Genomic DNA, 18,334 nt, shown 5'->3' on the forward strand with positions numbered 1-18,334 from the left:
ATCCCACCATATATCTCTATCCTAAACCAAGGTAAATCCAAACATGGAAAAAGGATATAATCTCTCGTATACCTGCCTGAACTTTTTCGTCCTCCTAACCCTATCCCATTCCCCGTGACAATCCAAACAGCACCATGCGGGATGCAGATCATGGATTGACGGCGTAAAAAAAAAAAGCACCCGCACGGGCCTTCTGGCCGTTTTTTCACAATTTCTTTGAAAATTTCTGTTTTTTTATTTTTTTCTCTTCCTTATAATTTTTTTTTATTTTTGTTGATTTTATATATATTCTCTTTATGGGACACTACCAATGGCTAGGACAATAAATAACACAAATAATAACAATAACTATGAGTATATAGTACATTGCAAATAAGTAAATGGAACTTTTTAGATTCTATTAAGGCTGAATAATTTTCTATTGAAGCTAGAAGCCATTTTCACGAGAAGAAGCTATAACAACATTTTTCTAAAATAAAAACAATTTCTAAAGTGGTGACGTGCCTAACTTGCCTGGCAGCAACTCAGCAAGGTAGTGTTAGAGCAAGTATAATAGTAGGCTCTAAGTAAGCTGATTGCTAAGGTGGAGAAGAGAGGAGAGAGAGAAATGGGTTGTAAGCTTACAACCGATTTAGACATTAAAACTAATAAACTTTCTGAGAGAGACAAATGTGTTATGTATTAATGGTGAAGAGCTGACTACTATAGTGGGCGGCTGAGATATCTTTGGAGGTTCATCAAACATCAAGTGACTTCATCAGGCCTCATCTTGTAAATGCACATCGAGTTGCTGACCCCTATTTCCATGTGCATCTCCAGCATTTCAGATTTTTATAGTTCCGTGCCACAGTTTTTGCACCACGTTACCCCCAAAATCATCGATATATAATTGTTTGGTCCTATGTTTTTCAGGCCGCCAAGAAATTATCCAAACCATATATTCATCGAATTGCTACAGCTACTAAACCACGTGTCGAGAAAATTAGAACTACTCTCAAGCCCTACACTAAAAGAGCACAAAATATATATGGACACTTTCTTGAGACAGGTACTACATATCATCAGCAGGTATTTGTTATTTCCTTTTCCCATGTACCTCGGTCAAGATTTTTGGTCCATGCGTATGCTAAGGGCACGCCATATGTTTCTTTGTTGTCAGGTATAGAACAAGAACTGTGTTTCTGCGCCCATTGTGCGGGTGTCATTGCGGTGTTTTTCATCAGATTAGGGACCACGAGCTTAAATCTGTAGGTTATTGTAGCATTCTGCATGTTTCTGAGGTTTTGTAATTCATGATTCTTGATCACGTCAGCTGTAGCTTCCGCTCGCTGTAAAAGAAACACAGTTCTAGATTGAATACCTTCTTTGTATGTTCTTATCACTACACGTCATTTTCATTGAAATTGGGGTACTTTGTAAAATCTACAACTACTATATCTTCTATTCGATAAACATATATCTTCTATATATATCACAAACCACATATGTAACATATATATTTACAATCAGCGAACCAAACATATATTTGCAGTTCTTTACCCATGCACGCTCTGTACTAGTAACCAAACATGCCAGGTGTATTCCAACAGTAACAGTTGTGTGTGTAAGCAATAGCTAATCACACAATGTTCAAAAAAGCATACAAACTTAACGCTATACATTTTCATAATAATATTATTGATGGCTGGAGTCCTCCACATGCTACGGCAATGACTAGAGCAGAGGCTTTGATTCGTTGCATAAATTATTACATCCCAAATAAATTAAAATAGTACAGATTGGGGATTGGATGCCAGCAGCGTGAATGGTTGCACTCGAAAATAACAGTTTATAAGATGTGCCAAAAAAAGGGGGCATTGGGTGCCTCGTCTAGTGACTTCAGTGCCAACTATACATTTGCCTCAAGTCCTGATTTGATAATCCGCTGGGGGTAAGCAAGAACTGGCAAGATTCCCAGCTCACAAGTAGATTTGAATCAGTCACTAGTTCTGCAAGAAAAAAAAACAGGTAAATTCTTTGTCCACAAATATAAGTTGGCATATCTTGTGGCGTTCTAAAGAACTTGCAAACAAGATTCTAAAGATCTGAATGCAGCCAAACCATGGCTCCAAGGGGGACAACGATGCAGTGAAACGTTCCAATTATTAGGTCTTAAGGTCAACTTTCGATCAATACTGATAAGTACACAATTTGAAAACTGCATTAGTATTTTTCTATTAGACTACTAAAAACCATAAAGGCTCACCATTTCAACCCATATAAATCATTACGTTCAAAGATCAAACAAGTATATCCAAGAAAAGCATCTGCAGTGGATTTAAAATGACAAGTCAGTGTCACACCTTTGCCTTTTAGAATTAGGCTCATCAATTTGGTCGCGGTTATGTTGACGAGAACTCATAGAATCATCTGGGACATCCCTAGCTCTGTCTGCGCTCCCAGATGCAGCCTGAATCCAGTATCAATGTTACAGGTCAACTAAATGATTACATTTTTTTTACTAAATAAACATAATAAGCATGAGGAGAAGCAGCAATTGCCTGTGCAGGTGTGCTGCTGCTGTCTGGTGGGGCACTTCGATTCTGTGTTTCAACTTGGGAGATAAATGGCATAATTTGTCTGACCATGCCAGCAAAGCGTAGGGCCTCCGCACTGGCTCCTGACACTTCTGGTGTTGCAAGATTTCTACCCTCTCCCTGCTCGGTGGAAGCCATTGGTGATTGCTGGCTTGAGGTATTTCCTCGAACATTTTCGCCAGGGAGCATTGATCCAAGAAAGTCCATTATCTGAGAGAGTGTGACCAGACCATTCTGCTGCCCAGGTGAGGTCTCAGAGCCATCTCCAACATTGACATCAACTGGAGATCCCAGATTACCTGTAAACAACAGAATGAAGAATAGTTCAATAATGCCACAGCTTTTATTGAGAAAATCATCTAGAAAACAAAGGCAAAAAAAAGGCAGCACAAATTATGTAGAAGCATGTGTACAACTACAATCTGAGTACTTGGATGTTAGTTTCCAATAAACCAGCCATTAATTTATCAGATTAAGAGCTGGAAAAAACTACAACCAGATATGTGGACTTTAATCATATATGTGGAGTTTTTAAGTACTAATGACCACATTCAATATACAACTTATTCAAATTAAATTGAAAAACGGAATATCATAAAGACTATGGCACTGCCTCAGTACATAGCTTGTGTACTTGGATAATATTAAATCAGATGGGTAGCTTTCCAGAATTCAAAATGGGGGCTAATTGTATCTGATTTCTTTACTGCTCAGCTGCACCTCACATTTGTAGTTCTGTAGCAGACTCCTTAGATGACTTAGGAGGAAGCTCATTTAAGTCGCATGATCCCATACTATGGCAAGATCAGATTGCCTATATAATGGGTGCCAGCAATTCGAATCAAGTATCAGTTAACAGAAGTTTCTTTCAAAAGAAAATCTTGAACATATCTTATTCTGATCAGTCCGATAACTAAATAAGTCACTGCCAGATCAGCTTATCAGCCCAACCAGGAGCAGTAAAACCCTATTGAGCCCCTAATAGAAACTCTTTGGTTTACTGAATATGCGACACATTGAAACAAAGTAGAAAAAGATGGTAATGAGGAAAATTGACCTGCTTCATGAGTTTGAGATGACTGAGGAATTGATTGCTGATTAGGATGGGTGCTACTACGAGCAGATTCATTTGGAGATTGACCATTTCGTTCATCATTACCATTAGTGTTTGCCCTTTGTCGAACTCGAGTGAGAAATGGATAGATAATACCAACACCTCCACTAGACGACCCTGATGGAGCACGACTGATGCCTGCAGGCATGGCAACCACTGTTCTAAGTGGCAATAGTCTAACTCCAGACTCAACTGAAAAAGGAGTGCCACTTGCAACCCCTGAAAATGCTTCACCAATATTTGCATGCGAGGCATCTCCTGGCCTATTCACATTTTGATGTGCTTGTGCACCAGCCGACTCACTTGGGTTGGCTCCAGGCATGGACCCACCTATAACAACAAAAAAAGATGCATTTAACAACTGTCATAACCAAAGTAACAACAGGATAAATGAGAACTCAAGAAAAGTAGCTACAAAGATACATCACATTTAGTACAACTATCCCCATAAAAGGTCCAAATATGTTGGCTATTAATTGTAAAATCTACTAACTAATTTTTCAATTGACAAACCCAACTTATAATTTTTTAGGGAGAAAGTAGACCTGATCATGGGCCAACCAACCCGTCACTGCATCAGGTCAGGTTCTGGCCATGGATGCAACCCATGACCCGACCCAACCCGAAAAATCCTGACCCAAAGTAGGAAAGCCCAAAAAAAAACCCGAGAAATAGCCTGACAGACCCGACATTTTTTTCGGCCTAACCCGTCCCAGTGTTTGATCAGGTCTAGGACAAACACACCATATTGTTCTGGTTTATAAAGTATGCCAGAGATCCCAGGTTGAGATCATCCAAAATCCAATATCAAAACCTGGCATCCCCACAGAGTTCAACCACCTGCTAGACATTATAACATTCAAACTTCCTATTGGCAGGCCCACTCTCATTGTAGTTGTGGGATTTGCACCAATAACACCACTTGCAGAGCACTTCTCATCCATAGCACCAGGCTTTGGTCCTACATGCCATTGACACAGCCTGGTGGCATAGATGAAAAGTCCGGTTGAAATGATATAGATGAAACATTTTCTATTTATTTAGAATTATAGACTAGTTCAGCCATATGCAATAGTTCGGCATACTTAGACATGATGTGAGCAACTTTTCCATAAATTCAGTCAAACAAATGTGATGCTTGCTTGAAGATGATAGCATCCCAAGAGGAAAACACTAATGGTAATGATGAACGAAATGGTCAATCTCCAAGACTTGTGTGGACATGGATATCAACATCTCACTTGTGTAGACATATTCAGTATTACTCACTTGTGTGGACATGGATATCAACATCTCTCGGATGTAGAACAGATCCTTGCGAACCAAGACTGGAAAATAATGTACCCATTTGGACAGACCTTCCTGGAAATGGAACAGGCTGAACAAAATAAATTAGCAAGCTTGTTATCAGTGAATGCTAAAATTTAAAATTCCAAAATCTCACTTGAACCATAAGAGGATTTGGCCCTGATGGAGATATATAAAGAGCTGGTCCAGAGTTTACAACCGCTTCTGACTGAAAAGAAGGTACAACAAATCAATACAATAGTGCATAATAATATCTAAGCGGAAATGAGGTCAAAACAGTTGTCAGGAAAACCTACAGATGACGGATTTATACGCAGTAGCATTGTGGTGCGGCCAAGTTCCAGAAGCAAAGAACCAAGGTTCTGAAGTAGAGAACCCATGCGAACTGCACTACTTTGAATGTCCCTTCGTGTTGCAGGATCAGTTACATTCTCTAGATCTCCCAGCTGAGCTGAGAGTTGCTGTATTGTTTTACAACAGTATTAACTTCAAGATACACTTAAGAGATGTTCAATTGAAAATAACAAGAACTTATAAGCAGGGAATTAAATAGATACAAACAAACTTAAAAAAAAAAATACATGAGTCGTGCATGGGAATCACATTTATTTTTATTTGTATTGAAGTGTTACTGTAAACATGTCAAAGGAGCACATAGATGCTCCAATTCCGTGACTGAACACTAACAGATTACCCTTTACTACCAAAATTAAAGCATTCAAATAGTTCAGTCATGATCAAAACCGCACTGTTTCCTTGGTATGAAATGTTGACCAAATAGGCGATGAAAAACATTTTTAAAAAATAACCAGGGATATCATGTGTACAACAACAACAACAACAACAACAACATAGCCTTTCAGTCCCAAGCAAGTTGGGATAGGCTAGAGTTGAAACCCATCAAGAGCCCCAAGTCACGGTTCATGCACTTCAATAGCTGCTTTCCAAGTACTCCTATTCAAACATAAATCTCTAGGTATATCCCAAGCTTTCAAATCTCTTTTTATTGCCTCCCCCCATGTCAATTCCGGTCTTCCTCTACCTCTCCTCATATTATTAGCTTGGCTTAGGACTCCACAATGCACTGGTGCCTCTGGAGGTCTCCTTTGGACACGGTCAAACCACCTCAACCGATGTTGGACAAGCTTTTCTTCAATTGGTGCTACCTCTAGGCGATCACATATATCATCGTTCCGTTCCGAACTCGGTCCATTCTTGTGTGACCGCAAATCCATCGCAACATACGCATTTCTGCAACACTCAGTTATTGAACATGTCGAATCTTTGTAGGCCAACATTCTGCTCCATACAACATAGCCGGTCTAATCGCCGTTCTATAGAACTTGCCTTTTAGCTTTTGTGGTACCCTCTTGTCACAGAGAATGCCAGAAACTTGTCGCCACTTGATCCACCATGCTTTGATTCGATTCTATGGCTAACGTCCGCATCAATATCTCTATCCCTCTGTAGCATCGATCCCAGATACCGAAAGGTATCCTCCTTAGGCACTACTTGACCTTCCAAACTCACACCTCCCTCCTCCTGTACAACTCCGCCAAAGTCGCATCTCATGTATTCGGTTTTAGTTCTGCTCAATCTAAAACCTTTAGACTCAAGAGTCTGCGGCCATAACTCTAGTTTCCTATTTACTCCCGCCTGGCTTTCGTCCACTAACACTACATCATCAATGAACAACATACACTAAGGGATATCCCCTTGTATGTTCCTGGTAACCTCATCCATTACCAAGGCAAAAAGATACGGGCTGAAGGCTGACCCTTGATGAAGTCCAATTTTAATCAGGAAGTAATCTGTGTTACCATCGTTTGTTCGAACACTAGTCACAATATTGTTGTACATGTCCTTGATGAGGGTCACGTACTTTAATGGGACTCTATGTTTATCCAAAGACCACCACATAACATTTCTTGGTATCTTGTCATAAGCCTTCTTCAAGTCAATGAAAACCAAGTAGAGGTCCTTCTTCTGCTCTCTAAACCACTCCATAACTTGTCTTATTAAGAAGATTGCTTCTGTGGTTGACCTTCCGGGCATGAAACCAAATTGGTTTGTTGATATCTGCGTCGTTCCTCGCAGGCGCTGCTCGATGACTCTCTCCCATAACTTCATAGTGTGGCTCATCAACTTAATTCCCCGATAATTAGTACAACTTTGGATATCTCCATTGTTCTTGTAGATTAGTACCAATATGCTTCTTCTCCACTCCTCAGACATCTTGTTCGATCGAAAGATATTGTTGAACATCTTGGTTAGCCATACTATAGCTATATCCCTGAGACATCTCCACGCCTTGATTGGGATACTATCAGGGCCCATCGCTTTGCCCCCTTTCATCCTTTTCAAGGCTTCTCTGACCTCCGATTCTTGAATCATCTGCACAAAGCGCCTGTTAGTGTCATCAAACGAGTCGTCCAGCTGAACGGTGGTGTTCTCGTTCTCACCATTGAACAATTTATCAAAATACTCTTGCCATCTATGTCTGATCTCATCCTCATTCACCAAGAGCTGCTCCCTCTCATTCTTTATGCACTTGACTTGGTTGAAGTCCCTTGTCTTCCTATCGCGAGCCCTAGTCATCCTATAAATGTCCTTCTCTCCTTCCTTCGTACTCAAACGTCGGTAAAGGTCCTCATAGGCTCGCCCCTTTGCCTCACCGCTCGTTTTGCAGTCTTCTTTGCCACCTTGTACTTCTCTATATTGTTTGCACACCTGTCATGATACAAGCGCTTATAGCACTCCTTTTCCTTAATAGCCTTTTGCGCATCTTCATTCCACCACCAAGTGTCTTTCGAGTCGCATCCGCTCCCTTTGGTCACTCCAAGCACCTCTGAAGCAACCTTCCGAACGCATGTTACCATCTTCTCCCACATGTTGTTTGCATCGCCTTCATCATTCCAAGGGCCCTCTTCAATGACCTTTTCCTTAAAGACCTTTGATACCTCCCCTTCTAATTTCCACTACTTCGTTCTAGCAACCCTAGCTTGTTTGTTCCCACGAGCTTGCACCAGAAAGCGGAAGTCAGCCACCACCAGCTTGTGTTGAGCGACCACACATTCTCCAGGTATCACCTTACAGTCCACGCATGTTCGTTTATCCCTCCTTGTAAGGACAAAGTCGATTTGACTAGAATACTGGTCACTACTAAAGGTCACTAAATGGGACTGTCTCTTACGAAAGAAAGTGTTAGCTATCATCAGATCAAAAGCTATGGCGAAGTCTAAGACTTCCTCTCCCTCCTGGTTCCTACTACCATATCTGAAACCCCCATGAACTACCTCGAAACCTGCACTTGATGTACTTACATGGCCATTAAGATCACCTCCTATAAAGAGCTTCTCGCTACTAGGGACAGCTCTAACCAAGCGATCTAAGTCTTTCCAGAAAAGCCGCTTAGCACTCTCATCATGGCCTACTTGGGGGGTATACGCACTAATTACGTTTAATACCATATCACTAATGACAAGTTTAACTAAGATGATCCTATCCCCTTGCCTTCTCACCTCCACCACACCATCCTTGAGGCTCTTATCAATCAAAACTCCTACTCTATTTTTATTTGAAGTTGTCCCTGTGTACCAGAGCTTGAAGCCGGTATTGTCTACCTCCTTCGCCTTCTGCCCCTTCCATTTAGTCTCTTGGACGCATAAGATATTTACACGAGGGACGTCATGTGTACATGTTCCGTTTTTAATTGACAAGAATGATGTATGTTATTTCAATATAAAATACATCATGGTACACGAAGTTGCGTATAAACCAGTGGATTTTTGGTAGAATGGATACTGTAGAGCATTCGATTTGATCCTACTATTGGACTATTGGTGACTGGATTTTAAAAAGTGCCAACTGAGGGTCCATGGATCTACAAAACACAAATCTTGCAGTACCATAGTAATAATAATACAGATAAAAAAGAGAACATTTGCCATCATTCAAATAGCAAAAAAATACAAATTTACATGTTTATTATCAGAAATAAATGAGGTTTACTATCAGCAAACATCAAGTAATGCACAACATCAAGTCAATAGCAATGAACAGAAGACATTAAACAAAGCAGTAAGAACATAAATTAAGATTAGCTAACTGGCACCAGTAATAAGATTTTGTAAGATGCGACTTACAGACAGCAATGCACCAGCCTGTTCAACAACAATTTGCCTAGTGGAGTGCATATTTTCAGCTAGCAAAGATGCATTATGAAGCCCAAGCGCAGCTGATTCAGGCTGGCTTTCCTGATTTTGAGTACCACCAACACTAGTAGTACTTCCTGCAGTTCTGCTTTCCACATTACCCTCTGTTTGTCCTGTAGAAAAAGATAAATGGAGGTAAACCTTAAGTGGATTACATGATGGATGTAGCTCACAGAAGAATAAAATCAGACCATTAAGATTAAAGCCCTCCCTCCTAAATGAGTCCCTCATAAAGTCAATGTACTGAGACATAGTTGTCAAAGCATCAGGGATGACCTACAACAAAGGAATACATAAATTAAACACATCCCTTTTGGGAATCAGGATGAGCATGCGACAACAATCAGATGAATATTTACATTTGGTTGTGATGACTCGTGTGCTGGTTCAGACGGGAAAAGCAGAGGAGCTTGTTGCTGGTCGAGTTCAACTCTTACAGTATTTGGGATGGAAGATTGTGCAGGATCTGAAGGTCTGGTGTCAGAAGATGCTGATGTACCCTGGCGTCAGAGAAATTATTTTCAAACAAGTTTCTATCTAAATAAATAATCTAAAATTACTTTAAGGTCACTGGATTACCGAAGATTGTGCATTGATTGTTCCAAGCACGCTTTGGAGAATCTATCAAAAGAATAAGACAATTTTTTTAATATAATCAAGCTATATGTCAAACTTATAGGTTCTTCAGCAAAAGAACGGTGGGACAGAACGCCTCAATGCATGTAGGAAATTACTCTCACCTGCGCAACAAAAGCTGGGAGTTCACTGCTCCCAGGATCCACATTAACAGCCTCAAGTACTACACTTCTTGCCACTGTGGGTCCACGACGACGGCCAGAATTTGTTGTGTTACCTGTAAAATTGTACCAATTTACAGTGCATATAAGTTAGTATCTAGAAGTGAACATGGAATATTTGGAAATTGGAAGATGCACCGTGAAAATGTAACGGTTATTATGGTATTATGTTACAAATGCTCAGTCCAGACATGTTACAGGCCATAGTGTTATTTGGAAGGAGTCCGACAAAGATTGGACCATCAGAGATAAGCCCTTTGAATAACGAATAGTTTAGCTTAGCTCCAAAGTGAAGTTGTGGCAGAGAGTGCATTAGTTGCCATATAGTGAGGGTGCTTGACTATACATACAGATATATTATGTCAATAGCACAAACTAAAACATAATGGAAAGATCTAAATCACAAAAGGTGAAAATAGCATACATCGCAGATAACTTTCAATGTTAATACTACTATATTGACTTAATGGCCTGTACCAGTGTTTAAAAGGCGACTATGCGTCCAGGCGAGTGCTGGGTCCGCCTGGACACCTAGGCGACAAGACGCCACTGTTTCCCAAGGCGAGCTGGGTATGCCTGGACGCCTAGGCAACGCCTTTGAAACACTGGCCTGTACTGCATAAACTTAGACGTAAATAAAATAAGTATAGCTCAAATAAGTATGACTTGAACAGCAAACCTATTAACACTAAACCTTAAGGCAGTACCTATTTGTATGACACATTTGTTAAATTGTGTGTTCCTAGAAGAAAACAGACACACTAATAATACTTTGCATATCTGGGAGCGCTGGGAGTATCAGACTATTAGTTGAACACAAAAACTAAAATGTGTTGCCATAGAAGCTGCCTCCACATGCTAAATTGTTCCAACGCAAGGGGATTCTCCAATGGTTCTTGTGGGACACCAGAACACTAGAACTTGATGGTCATGCCATGAAGACCAAAACGTTTCTCAAAGGATGTAAGCCACCAAAACACTTTTATAGCATGTGAACAAAACAACAGAGTGATAGGGAGACAGGAAAAGCCTGATGATGCTAGCAAAACATGTTAACTTAATTCAACAGGTTTGCCAGGCAGCAGGAACAATAGTATTTCTTTGAAAGCAATATTCGATTACCTCAACATAAAAAAAGATGCTTTCTTGATTCTAGATCTAGATAACTTTTAACTGGTTAACAAAACTCCATAAATTTACAATTCTTAAGTTTACAAACCTTCAGTTGCTGCATTTCCAGATGTAGCTGACTGGCCTGGATGTCTAACAACAAGATGTAATGTATGACCATCTTCGACATCTAAAAATGTTGTAAAGGAAAAGCAATATACTCGAACATGGCATGAGTAATTTCCTCATCTAAAAATAATGGAAGTCACTGTTCAACTGAAACAAAATAAATGAGAATAAGCGTGCTATTCACAGAATAGACTGTCATCTGTATCTTTCCATTACACAAGTTACCGAGATTCTGCTTTCAGCTGAATTATGAGATTTTTTTATTCATAATATTGATATTTGCTTAAGTCATATTTCAGAATATTCATATTCTGATTTATATCTTTACAAAATTCAAATACGAATGTTGTTGAGGCACTGTTCATTTGCATCCAATCCATTTACATCCATAACATCAATTTGGTAAATTTCATCTCACAATATTAGGGAAATGAATTTCTTAAAAAAAAAATTGCATTCACTTAAAACGTTAACAACATCACCAATAACATCATTCATTCCCAACAATCTCATCAGCATGAACCATAGGTTCCCTCTGACCGATAGGACATAAGGCTTTAAAAATATGATATATCAAACAGGATTATCAATCTTATGCTGTCAATCTACATACTTCTTAATCGATGTTAGAACTAAAAATGTTTAACCAGCAAAAATTCTAAATCTCTACATTTTCGATTGGAGGTAATATTTGAAACTAAAAAGACCGAATGAAAAAAAAAAATTGGCCATGGAAAAAAAATAAAGCAGGTTGTCTTGCAAAGTACTAACAGATTAAACCCCAACACTGGATAATTAGGCAATTTTCAGAGATATGACATTATTTAATACTCCCTCCGTTCCAAATTATAAGACGTTTTGGCTTTTCTAGATTCATAACTTTTGCTATGCACCTAGATATATATTATGTATAGATACATAGTAAAATCTACGAATCTAGAAATGTCAAAACGTCTTATAATTTGGGACAGAGGAAGTATTTACTGTGGTTGATGTCATCTACCAATAAAATACATAGGGCAGTCTGTAGGTGGAGTAAACAAATCTCACAAGACAAACAGAAAAAATAGAATAGAAGAATGAAACACTAAGTAGATAAGGATACGATAAGTAGACAAGAGTTCATCATCCTTCAAGACTCTCCCACGACAAATCAAGCGTTGCTGTTCAGACAATATTCCAGTTACAGTAGCAATTTTCTCTTTCAACAGAGGAACTGGCACCTGTAAATGGGACAATGGATCAACATGTGGCTTGCCTTGACAAACAAAAAATGACATCAAACATATTTCATGCACCCTCTAGTTTCAAAGCTGCAGATACAAATATATGTTATTACTCACCAGCAAAATAGTAAATGCATGGAGGAACAGCGCATAGGTTAGCATGTTATACCCCATAATCACCAAAAAACTATTTTGGTTTTTCATTTCATTTCTTGTTGTGATCTTAGCCGAGGTTAAGGGTTAGCTCTACTGCATAGTTATCCTAGCGTGCAGTCTCACATGAGGCCATGTGCACAAACATATCCAGGTTCCCAGACGAAACTATCAGAGCTATTTGCTTCCAAGTTCCAACAACCACAAGCTAGCTACTTACCCAGAAAACAATTAGCTACAAGGTAACAATTGAATTTTCAAACAGTTTCTGATTTATAAGAAGATATGTTGATTAGAAATTAATCAATATGTTTTTGTGCTAATTTAACACAATTTTAGGAACAACCAACCATATCCCAATGAGTAAATAATATTTAATTACATACACATTTAAATATTTCTGAAATTTACAGATTGGAATTAAGTGCTGCTCCAAATGCCTCAGATCAACATGTTACATCACAAAAATGATTAAACATTGGATATGATGGATATTATAGAAGTGACTTGGGAAAATTGAGCAAACTAGCCATTTATGTATACTCCCTCAGTCCCATATTATTTGCACATTTGTGATTTGAATTTTGTCCCATAATGAATGAACAAAGAGGCTGAGTTCCTAGGTACGGCACTAGCTAGAAGTAGCCAGAACCTTGTGGAATGAGCCAAAGAAATAAAAAAAAAAATCAACTTAGAAAAGCTAAAGAAAACCGATGAAGGCTTATCCCTTGTAGTGTGAAGTGGAGCATGTGAGCCTTTTTTCACTGAATTCACAGGGGCAGCAGCATCATTTGCCATTTGTACTATGTTTCCCCCTCAAAACCTAGACGAACGATTATTTTGGGATGGAGGGAGTAATTCATAAACACTATATTTCTGAACAAATCTTGCATGGAAAATCCCTGAGCTTCTCACCCAAAGTATGCAACCACAAATAATAGCTCAAATAACACGCATGTAATTATGTAGAGTAAATATACAAACAGCCAGCTTATGAGATGCATGTGCATTATCAACTTACACATTTATTCACACGCAAATTGTATGTCTCAGAATCCAAGGTCTTGATTTTGATCTCGATTGTAGTCTCGGAATCTTCAGCACAATGTTGCATTTGTACATCTGAAGTAGCCATGCTCTCCTGTACTTTGAATTTTAGAGTTGCAAACAGCAACTGTCAGTTCATATAATTTGTTTTTTTTTACCGAATAAATAAGTTCAGAATCCAAAACCAAAACCAATATGAGATCACAAATATGCCATGACCGGCATCAAGAATAAAGACAAATTCATTACTCTAGGTGTTGGTTGATTCACAACTAAACTACAATAATCACTAAAGCAGCACAACATAGAACAATTGAAACTCTCCCTGATCTAGTAGTCTGGGACTCACGAGTCACTGTAGTGTATTCTGAAACTCACGAGTTATCTTAGGGGCAGACCCAGTAAAGGACATGCGTGTACACATGTACACCCAATAATTTTTGCAAAGCAATCGAAGTTAGTAGGCATAATACATGCATATACACCTGTAATTAGATTCAGATCCGATTACGAATAGTATGTTAGGGTTTGGGCGCACGGTTTTACCTATGAACTACGTTAAGGTTTGGGCGCACGGCTTCGCACGGCAGGAAGGGAGGACCAAGGGGAAGGAATACCTAGTGTCCTGGTGGTGCTCGTCGCCGGCCAAAGTGGCGAGTGGCGAAGTAGGAAAGCAGCGACGGCCGCAGGAACACCGGGGCTGCAGAGGGCGGACGCCGTGCCGGAGATGGCCGCGAGGACGCTGGGCCCCAGGTGGTGCTCGACCGAGCGCAGTCTCCTCTCCGGTTGCGGCGCGGCGAGCGGATAGAGGAGATCGGCCGCGGGGCCGCGGGCGAGACGCGTCCAGGCGGCGGGGCAAGGGTCGAGCAAGTTTAGAAAAAAATGCTAGGGGCCGGGAGAGCTTCGGCTTGTCTGAGGAGAATTACTCCCAGCCAGCCAAAAATTCAAAATGACAACTGATTCATTACGACATAAGAATTACTTCTCCATTTACACTTCGAGCTAGAAGCTAAAAATAAAAAAGAATTCCTTATTTGACACCAGATAAATGATCCGTTTCTTTCTTAGCCCTCAAAAAAATTCGTTCCCTATTTGACACCAAGTTCAACTTTCATTCCTTATACGACACTCCATTGGATTTTCCATCCATGAACCATTAATTGCCATGTAAAAAGACGATTTTGCCTCTGTGGGCCCCACCACCCTTCTCCCTCCTCTCCTCCCTTTCTCCCTCCTGTCCGCGCCCATGCCCCTTCCTTCCTCTTCCTCCCTCTCTCTCCTCTTCCTCCAGATCTAGTGGCGCAGCGGCTGGGCCCGCGACCGCCGCCCTCCGGCGCGGCCGGACCCCGCCGGTGCCAGCAACCACGGGCCCGCAGCCGCTATCCACCGCCTCCCCTCCCCCCGCCATGCACGCATCTCTCTCTCTCTTCTCTGAAATCTCTCCTCTCTCTCTCTCTGCTCTCTCATGCATCCTCTCTGCTCATCTCTCTCTCTCTCTCTCTTCTCTCTCCTCCCTCCGATGTTGGCCACCCACGCGGGAGGCACGCCGGCGCCGCAAGGGAAGCCCTCGACGCGGCCAGTTTTCGGAGCGGCAACCCTAGCACGGGCGGCCCGAGCGCGTCGGGCCCCTGCGCATGCGGCGCAATGCCGTGGGTGCCCCCCAGAGCGGCAGCCTCAGCACGGGCGCCTAAGCCGCCGCAGGTATGGTCACCAGGAGGAGCCGGTACCCGGCTCGCTACGCCTTCGCCGCTGGGCCCCTGCTCCTCTCTCAGTGCGCTGCTTGCCGCCGTAGCCCCTTTGCCATGCGTGGTCGCCTCTTCCTCTTCCCCGTCTGCGGCTCCGGTCCGTGGCTGGCCCTGTCGGCGGCGCGTCGCCTCTTCTTCTCCATCGGCGACGGCGGCAACACACCTCGGCGGCCGGATCTGCCAGCAGCTCACCCTCTTCTCCTTGGCACGGAGGAGGGAGGGGGCTCTCAGGCGACGCGCCTGTCTTCTCCACCGCCGGCGTGCTGCTTATACGGGCGCGGACAGGAGGGAGAAGGGGAGGAGAGGAGGGAGAAGGGTGGTGGGGCCCACAGGGGCAAAATCGTCTTTTCACATGGCAGTTAACGGTTCACGGATGGAAAATCCAACGGAGTGTCGTATAAGGAATAAAAGTTGAACTCGGTGTCAAATAGGGAACGGAAATTTTTTTTGGGCCAAAAAAAGAACAGGTCATTTGTCTAGTGTCAAATAAGGAATTTTCTCCTAAAATAAACCTGCTTCAACCTGCTCTCTCTGATGGGATCAGTAGAGAATCAATTCTCATCAGCTCCCCACTCTGCCCCCTCATAGAAATCCAATAAAACCACTTCATCGGAGAATCAATGAGCGGAGCTTACGAATTAGAGAGCGGACCTTTCTCAAACAAGGCCAAAGGTGGTATCTACAAGTGACCTACACCTAGAGCTTAGGCGCGCCTATATATTCTCTAGTGTCCTATTCTCTATAACTAAAACATACGGATTGTCAACATCTACCCCGCAGGGGTATTCGCCAGGCAAATAATCACCGCATCTCACGCGATCCATATGCGTCAGACAAATAATCACCGCATGGAGACACTAGAAGGCAAGTAAATAAAATGAAATAAAACTCACAGAATCACCGCAGGCAAATAATCACCGCATGGAGACATTGGAAGACAAGTAAATAAAATGGAATAAAACGGAAAGTGAATTATGGAAAGAGAAAGGAATTTATTGGAATATCACCACGCAATGATCATGATCGTGATCCAAATCTCGTTTGTCGTCCTTCGCGTTGCGTGTTGACAACAAATACTTTTTTCAAAAAAAATTTATTGTCATGCCTCATGCGGGCTAGGATATTGTAACTCCGAGTACATGTTTTGTCAAGGCAGAGCATGGATAAATTTAATTCGATGCCTAGCAATAAATTTTCAGCCTTTGAGGCAACTAATGTTTGTCGTAACTTTCAGACAACAAACTTCAAGCCTAGCTTTTATTTCAGATTCATTACGATAATGAATGTATTTCTAGACATTATCATGGTATAATACACGTGAAAAATTGAAATGATATATTCTTGATTTTGACTTTGGCTAAAAACATCTCATTCAATTTATGTTGCACCCATTGCAACGCACGAGCACTCATCTAGTATACATCACATATATTATTACCTTATAAAATAAATAAAAAACAAGAGATTATGGACTTAAAGTTATAAAGAAATGCTAAAAATAAAATGGCTAGTCCACCTTACCTACTACACTTATACTTCTCCTGACCTAAGTTAACACTCCATCTAACCTTATCCATCCACCTCCCGTACTACTTTGCTTGCGCCCATACCGTACCTCCTCTCATCCACACTTCTCGCCTGTCGGTGGTTGCCTCTATTTCCTTTAGGCCACGGCCATCGTCTATGCAACCTTCGCGCCCATCGCCTCTGCCCGCCTTACTCCCACCATCCGCACGCTGTCGCTAGTTGCGCCCATAGCGCGCCTTCCTCGTGGTCGCGCCTGCCACTAGCCTCCTCCAGGCGCACTTGCCGCCCTCCGCCCTCACCTGTCGTCCCGTCCCTCAAGCAGTGCGGCCCTGGATCTGGGGCAACGCTGCCTATTCTCCGTCTACCCCCTAGGCAAGGAGGTGCCCCTCCGCCTAGCGCATAAGAACATCTAGGCGAGCGCCATGTGAACATTGGGGCAAGCTCGAACACAAGGGAGAGGTTTTGACATGTCCATGGATGTTATTTCTTAGAATGCAACACTAGTGGACTGTGAACAAAGCGGCGGTTTGTGGGTTAGGATGCATATGTTGAATCAACAATGGACTAATATTAAGTGTTTGACTTGCATATATCTTCTTCTAAAATCTAGGGTCTTTCAGCACTGTAACTTGAACTCACAGACAAAAACACATTACATGCCAAACTAAAGAAGTACAAATTTACACTAAACAAATGAAAACAAAAAATATTTCTACGCAACTATTTCCTTAGCTCATGAAACAATATTACATATAAATACGCCATAAAATAAGATTGAAAAAAAGTACTGACATCGTTGTTGGTTTATGACTATTATGACAAAACAATTCGAGTCAAATAAATAGCTAAACAAAATTATTTAGGAAACTATCCAAGTAGAAAGAAACATAAGCATTACAATTGAAAAAAGCTAAATACGAGTCACCTGCTAGTTGTGGACACAAAAATATTTTGAAGCGATCTTGCTATTTTAGTTCATATCTTATACTTTTATAAAGTAAAACCCCACTAAATATTTCTCTCAATGTGCAAGCTATCAACTAGACAATGCACTATCAAATACAATTAACATCCACTAAGCAAAAATTCTCTGGCTATTTATCTTAACATGCAAGTTGTTCAACTAGGCAATGCACTATCACATACAATTAAAGTCCAATAGCACATGCAACTGTAATGTCCATATCAGCAAGACACATAAGCATTTTATTGTCCACGTCATCATACCACGCAATTCACTAATCTGTAATTCCTGCACCAACGCGCGGGGTAGTCGACTAGTTAACTAAATTATTTAAATCTTCAAAAAAAAAAACGTATTCTTCTGTATCCTACATGGATCTCGGAGATAGATTTTTAATCAATATATGGGGTTGTGATAGTTCTCA

The 18,334-nt window shown here is 41.1% G+C and overlaps 2 protein-coding genes across 3 annotated transcripts in view; one reads left to right on the forward strand and one right to left on the reverse strand.

The window, feature by feature from the left end:
• Positions 1 to 1,448: 1,448 nt before the first annotated feature.
• Positions 1,449 to 14,592, reverse strand: LOC136497868 (ubiquitin-like domain-containing protein CIP73). 2 transcript variants are annotated; one of them, XM_066493747.1, is made up of 16 exons: positions 14,292 to 14,592; positions 13,649 to 13,768; positions 12,354 to 12,471; positions 11,229 to 11,309; positions 9,953 to 10,065; positions 9,792 to 9,833; positions 9,572 to 9,712; positions 9,404 to 9,488; positions 9,144 to 9,325; positions 5,295 to 5,459; positions 5,135 to 5,206; positions 4,960 to 5,068; positions 3,634 to 4,020; positions 2,541 to 2,875; positions 2,343 to 2,449; positions 1,449 to 1,988 (listed from the first exon to the last, which is right to left on the reverse strand). In XM_066493747.1, exons 2-16 carry the CDS (start codon positions 13,760 to 13,762, stop codon positions 1,976 to 1,978), a joined length of 2,064 nt encoding a protein of 687 aa, XP_066349844.1. In that variant the 5' UTR covers positions 13,763 to 13,768; positions 14,292 to 14,592; the 3' UTR covers positions 1,449 to 1,975. The 2 variants fall into 2 exon arrangements, with proteins under 2 accessions (XP_066349844.1, XP_066349845.1); XM_066493748.1 differs by having other exon boundaries at positions 13,649 to 13,773.
• A 785-nt stretch (positions 14,593 to 15,377) lies between these two features.
• LOC136496221 (uncharacterized) overlaps positions 15,378 to 18,334 on the forward strand; it is a 10,809-nt gene continuing 7,852 nt past the window's right edge. The window contains exon 1 of the mRNA XM_066491899.1: positions 15,378 to 15,777. Coding sequence (XP_066347996.1) covers positions 15,378 to 15,777 — 400 coding nt within the window. The remainder of the gene's footprint in view (positions 15,778 to 18,334) is intronic.

The sequence above is a fragment of the Miscanthus floridulus genome, chromosome 12, assembly GCF_019320115.1.
Source record: "Miscanthus floridulus cultivar M001 chromosome 12, ASM1932011v1, whole genome shotgun sequence".
In the NCBI taxonomy this organism is placed as follows: domain Eukaryota; kingdom Viridiplantae; phylum Streptophyta; class Magnoliopsida; order Poales; family Poaceae; genus Miscanthus; species Miscanthus floridulus.

Coding starts and splice junctions, on each gene's coding strand:
- LOC136497868 (XM_066493747.1), bottom strand. CDS start 13,762: ATGGCTACTTCAGATGTACAAATGCAACATTGTGCTGAAGATTCCGAG. Junction 2,876..3,633: donor ATCTCAAACTCATGAAGCAG/GTCAATTTTCCT, acceptor TGTTGTTTACAG/GTAATCTGGGATCTCCAGTT. Junction 2,450..2,540: donor GCAGCAGCACACCTGCACAG/GCAATTGCTGCT, acceptor TACTGGATTCAG/GCTGCATCTGGGAGCGCAGA.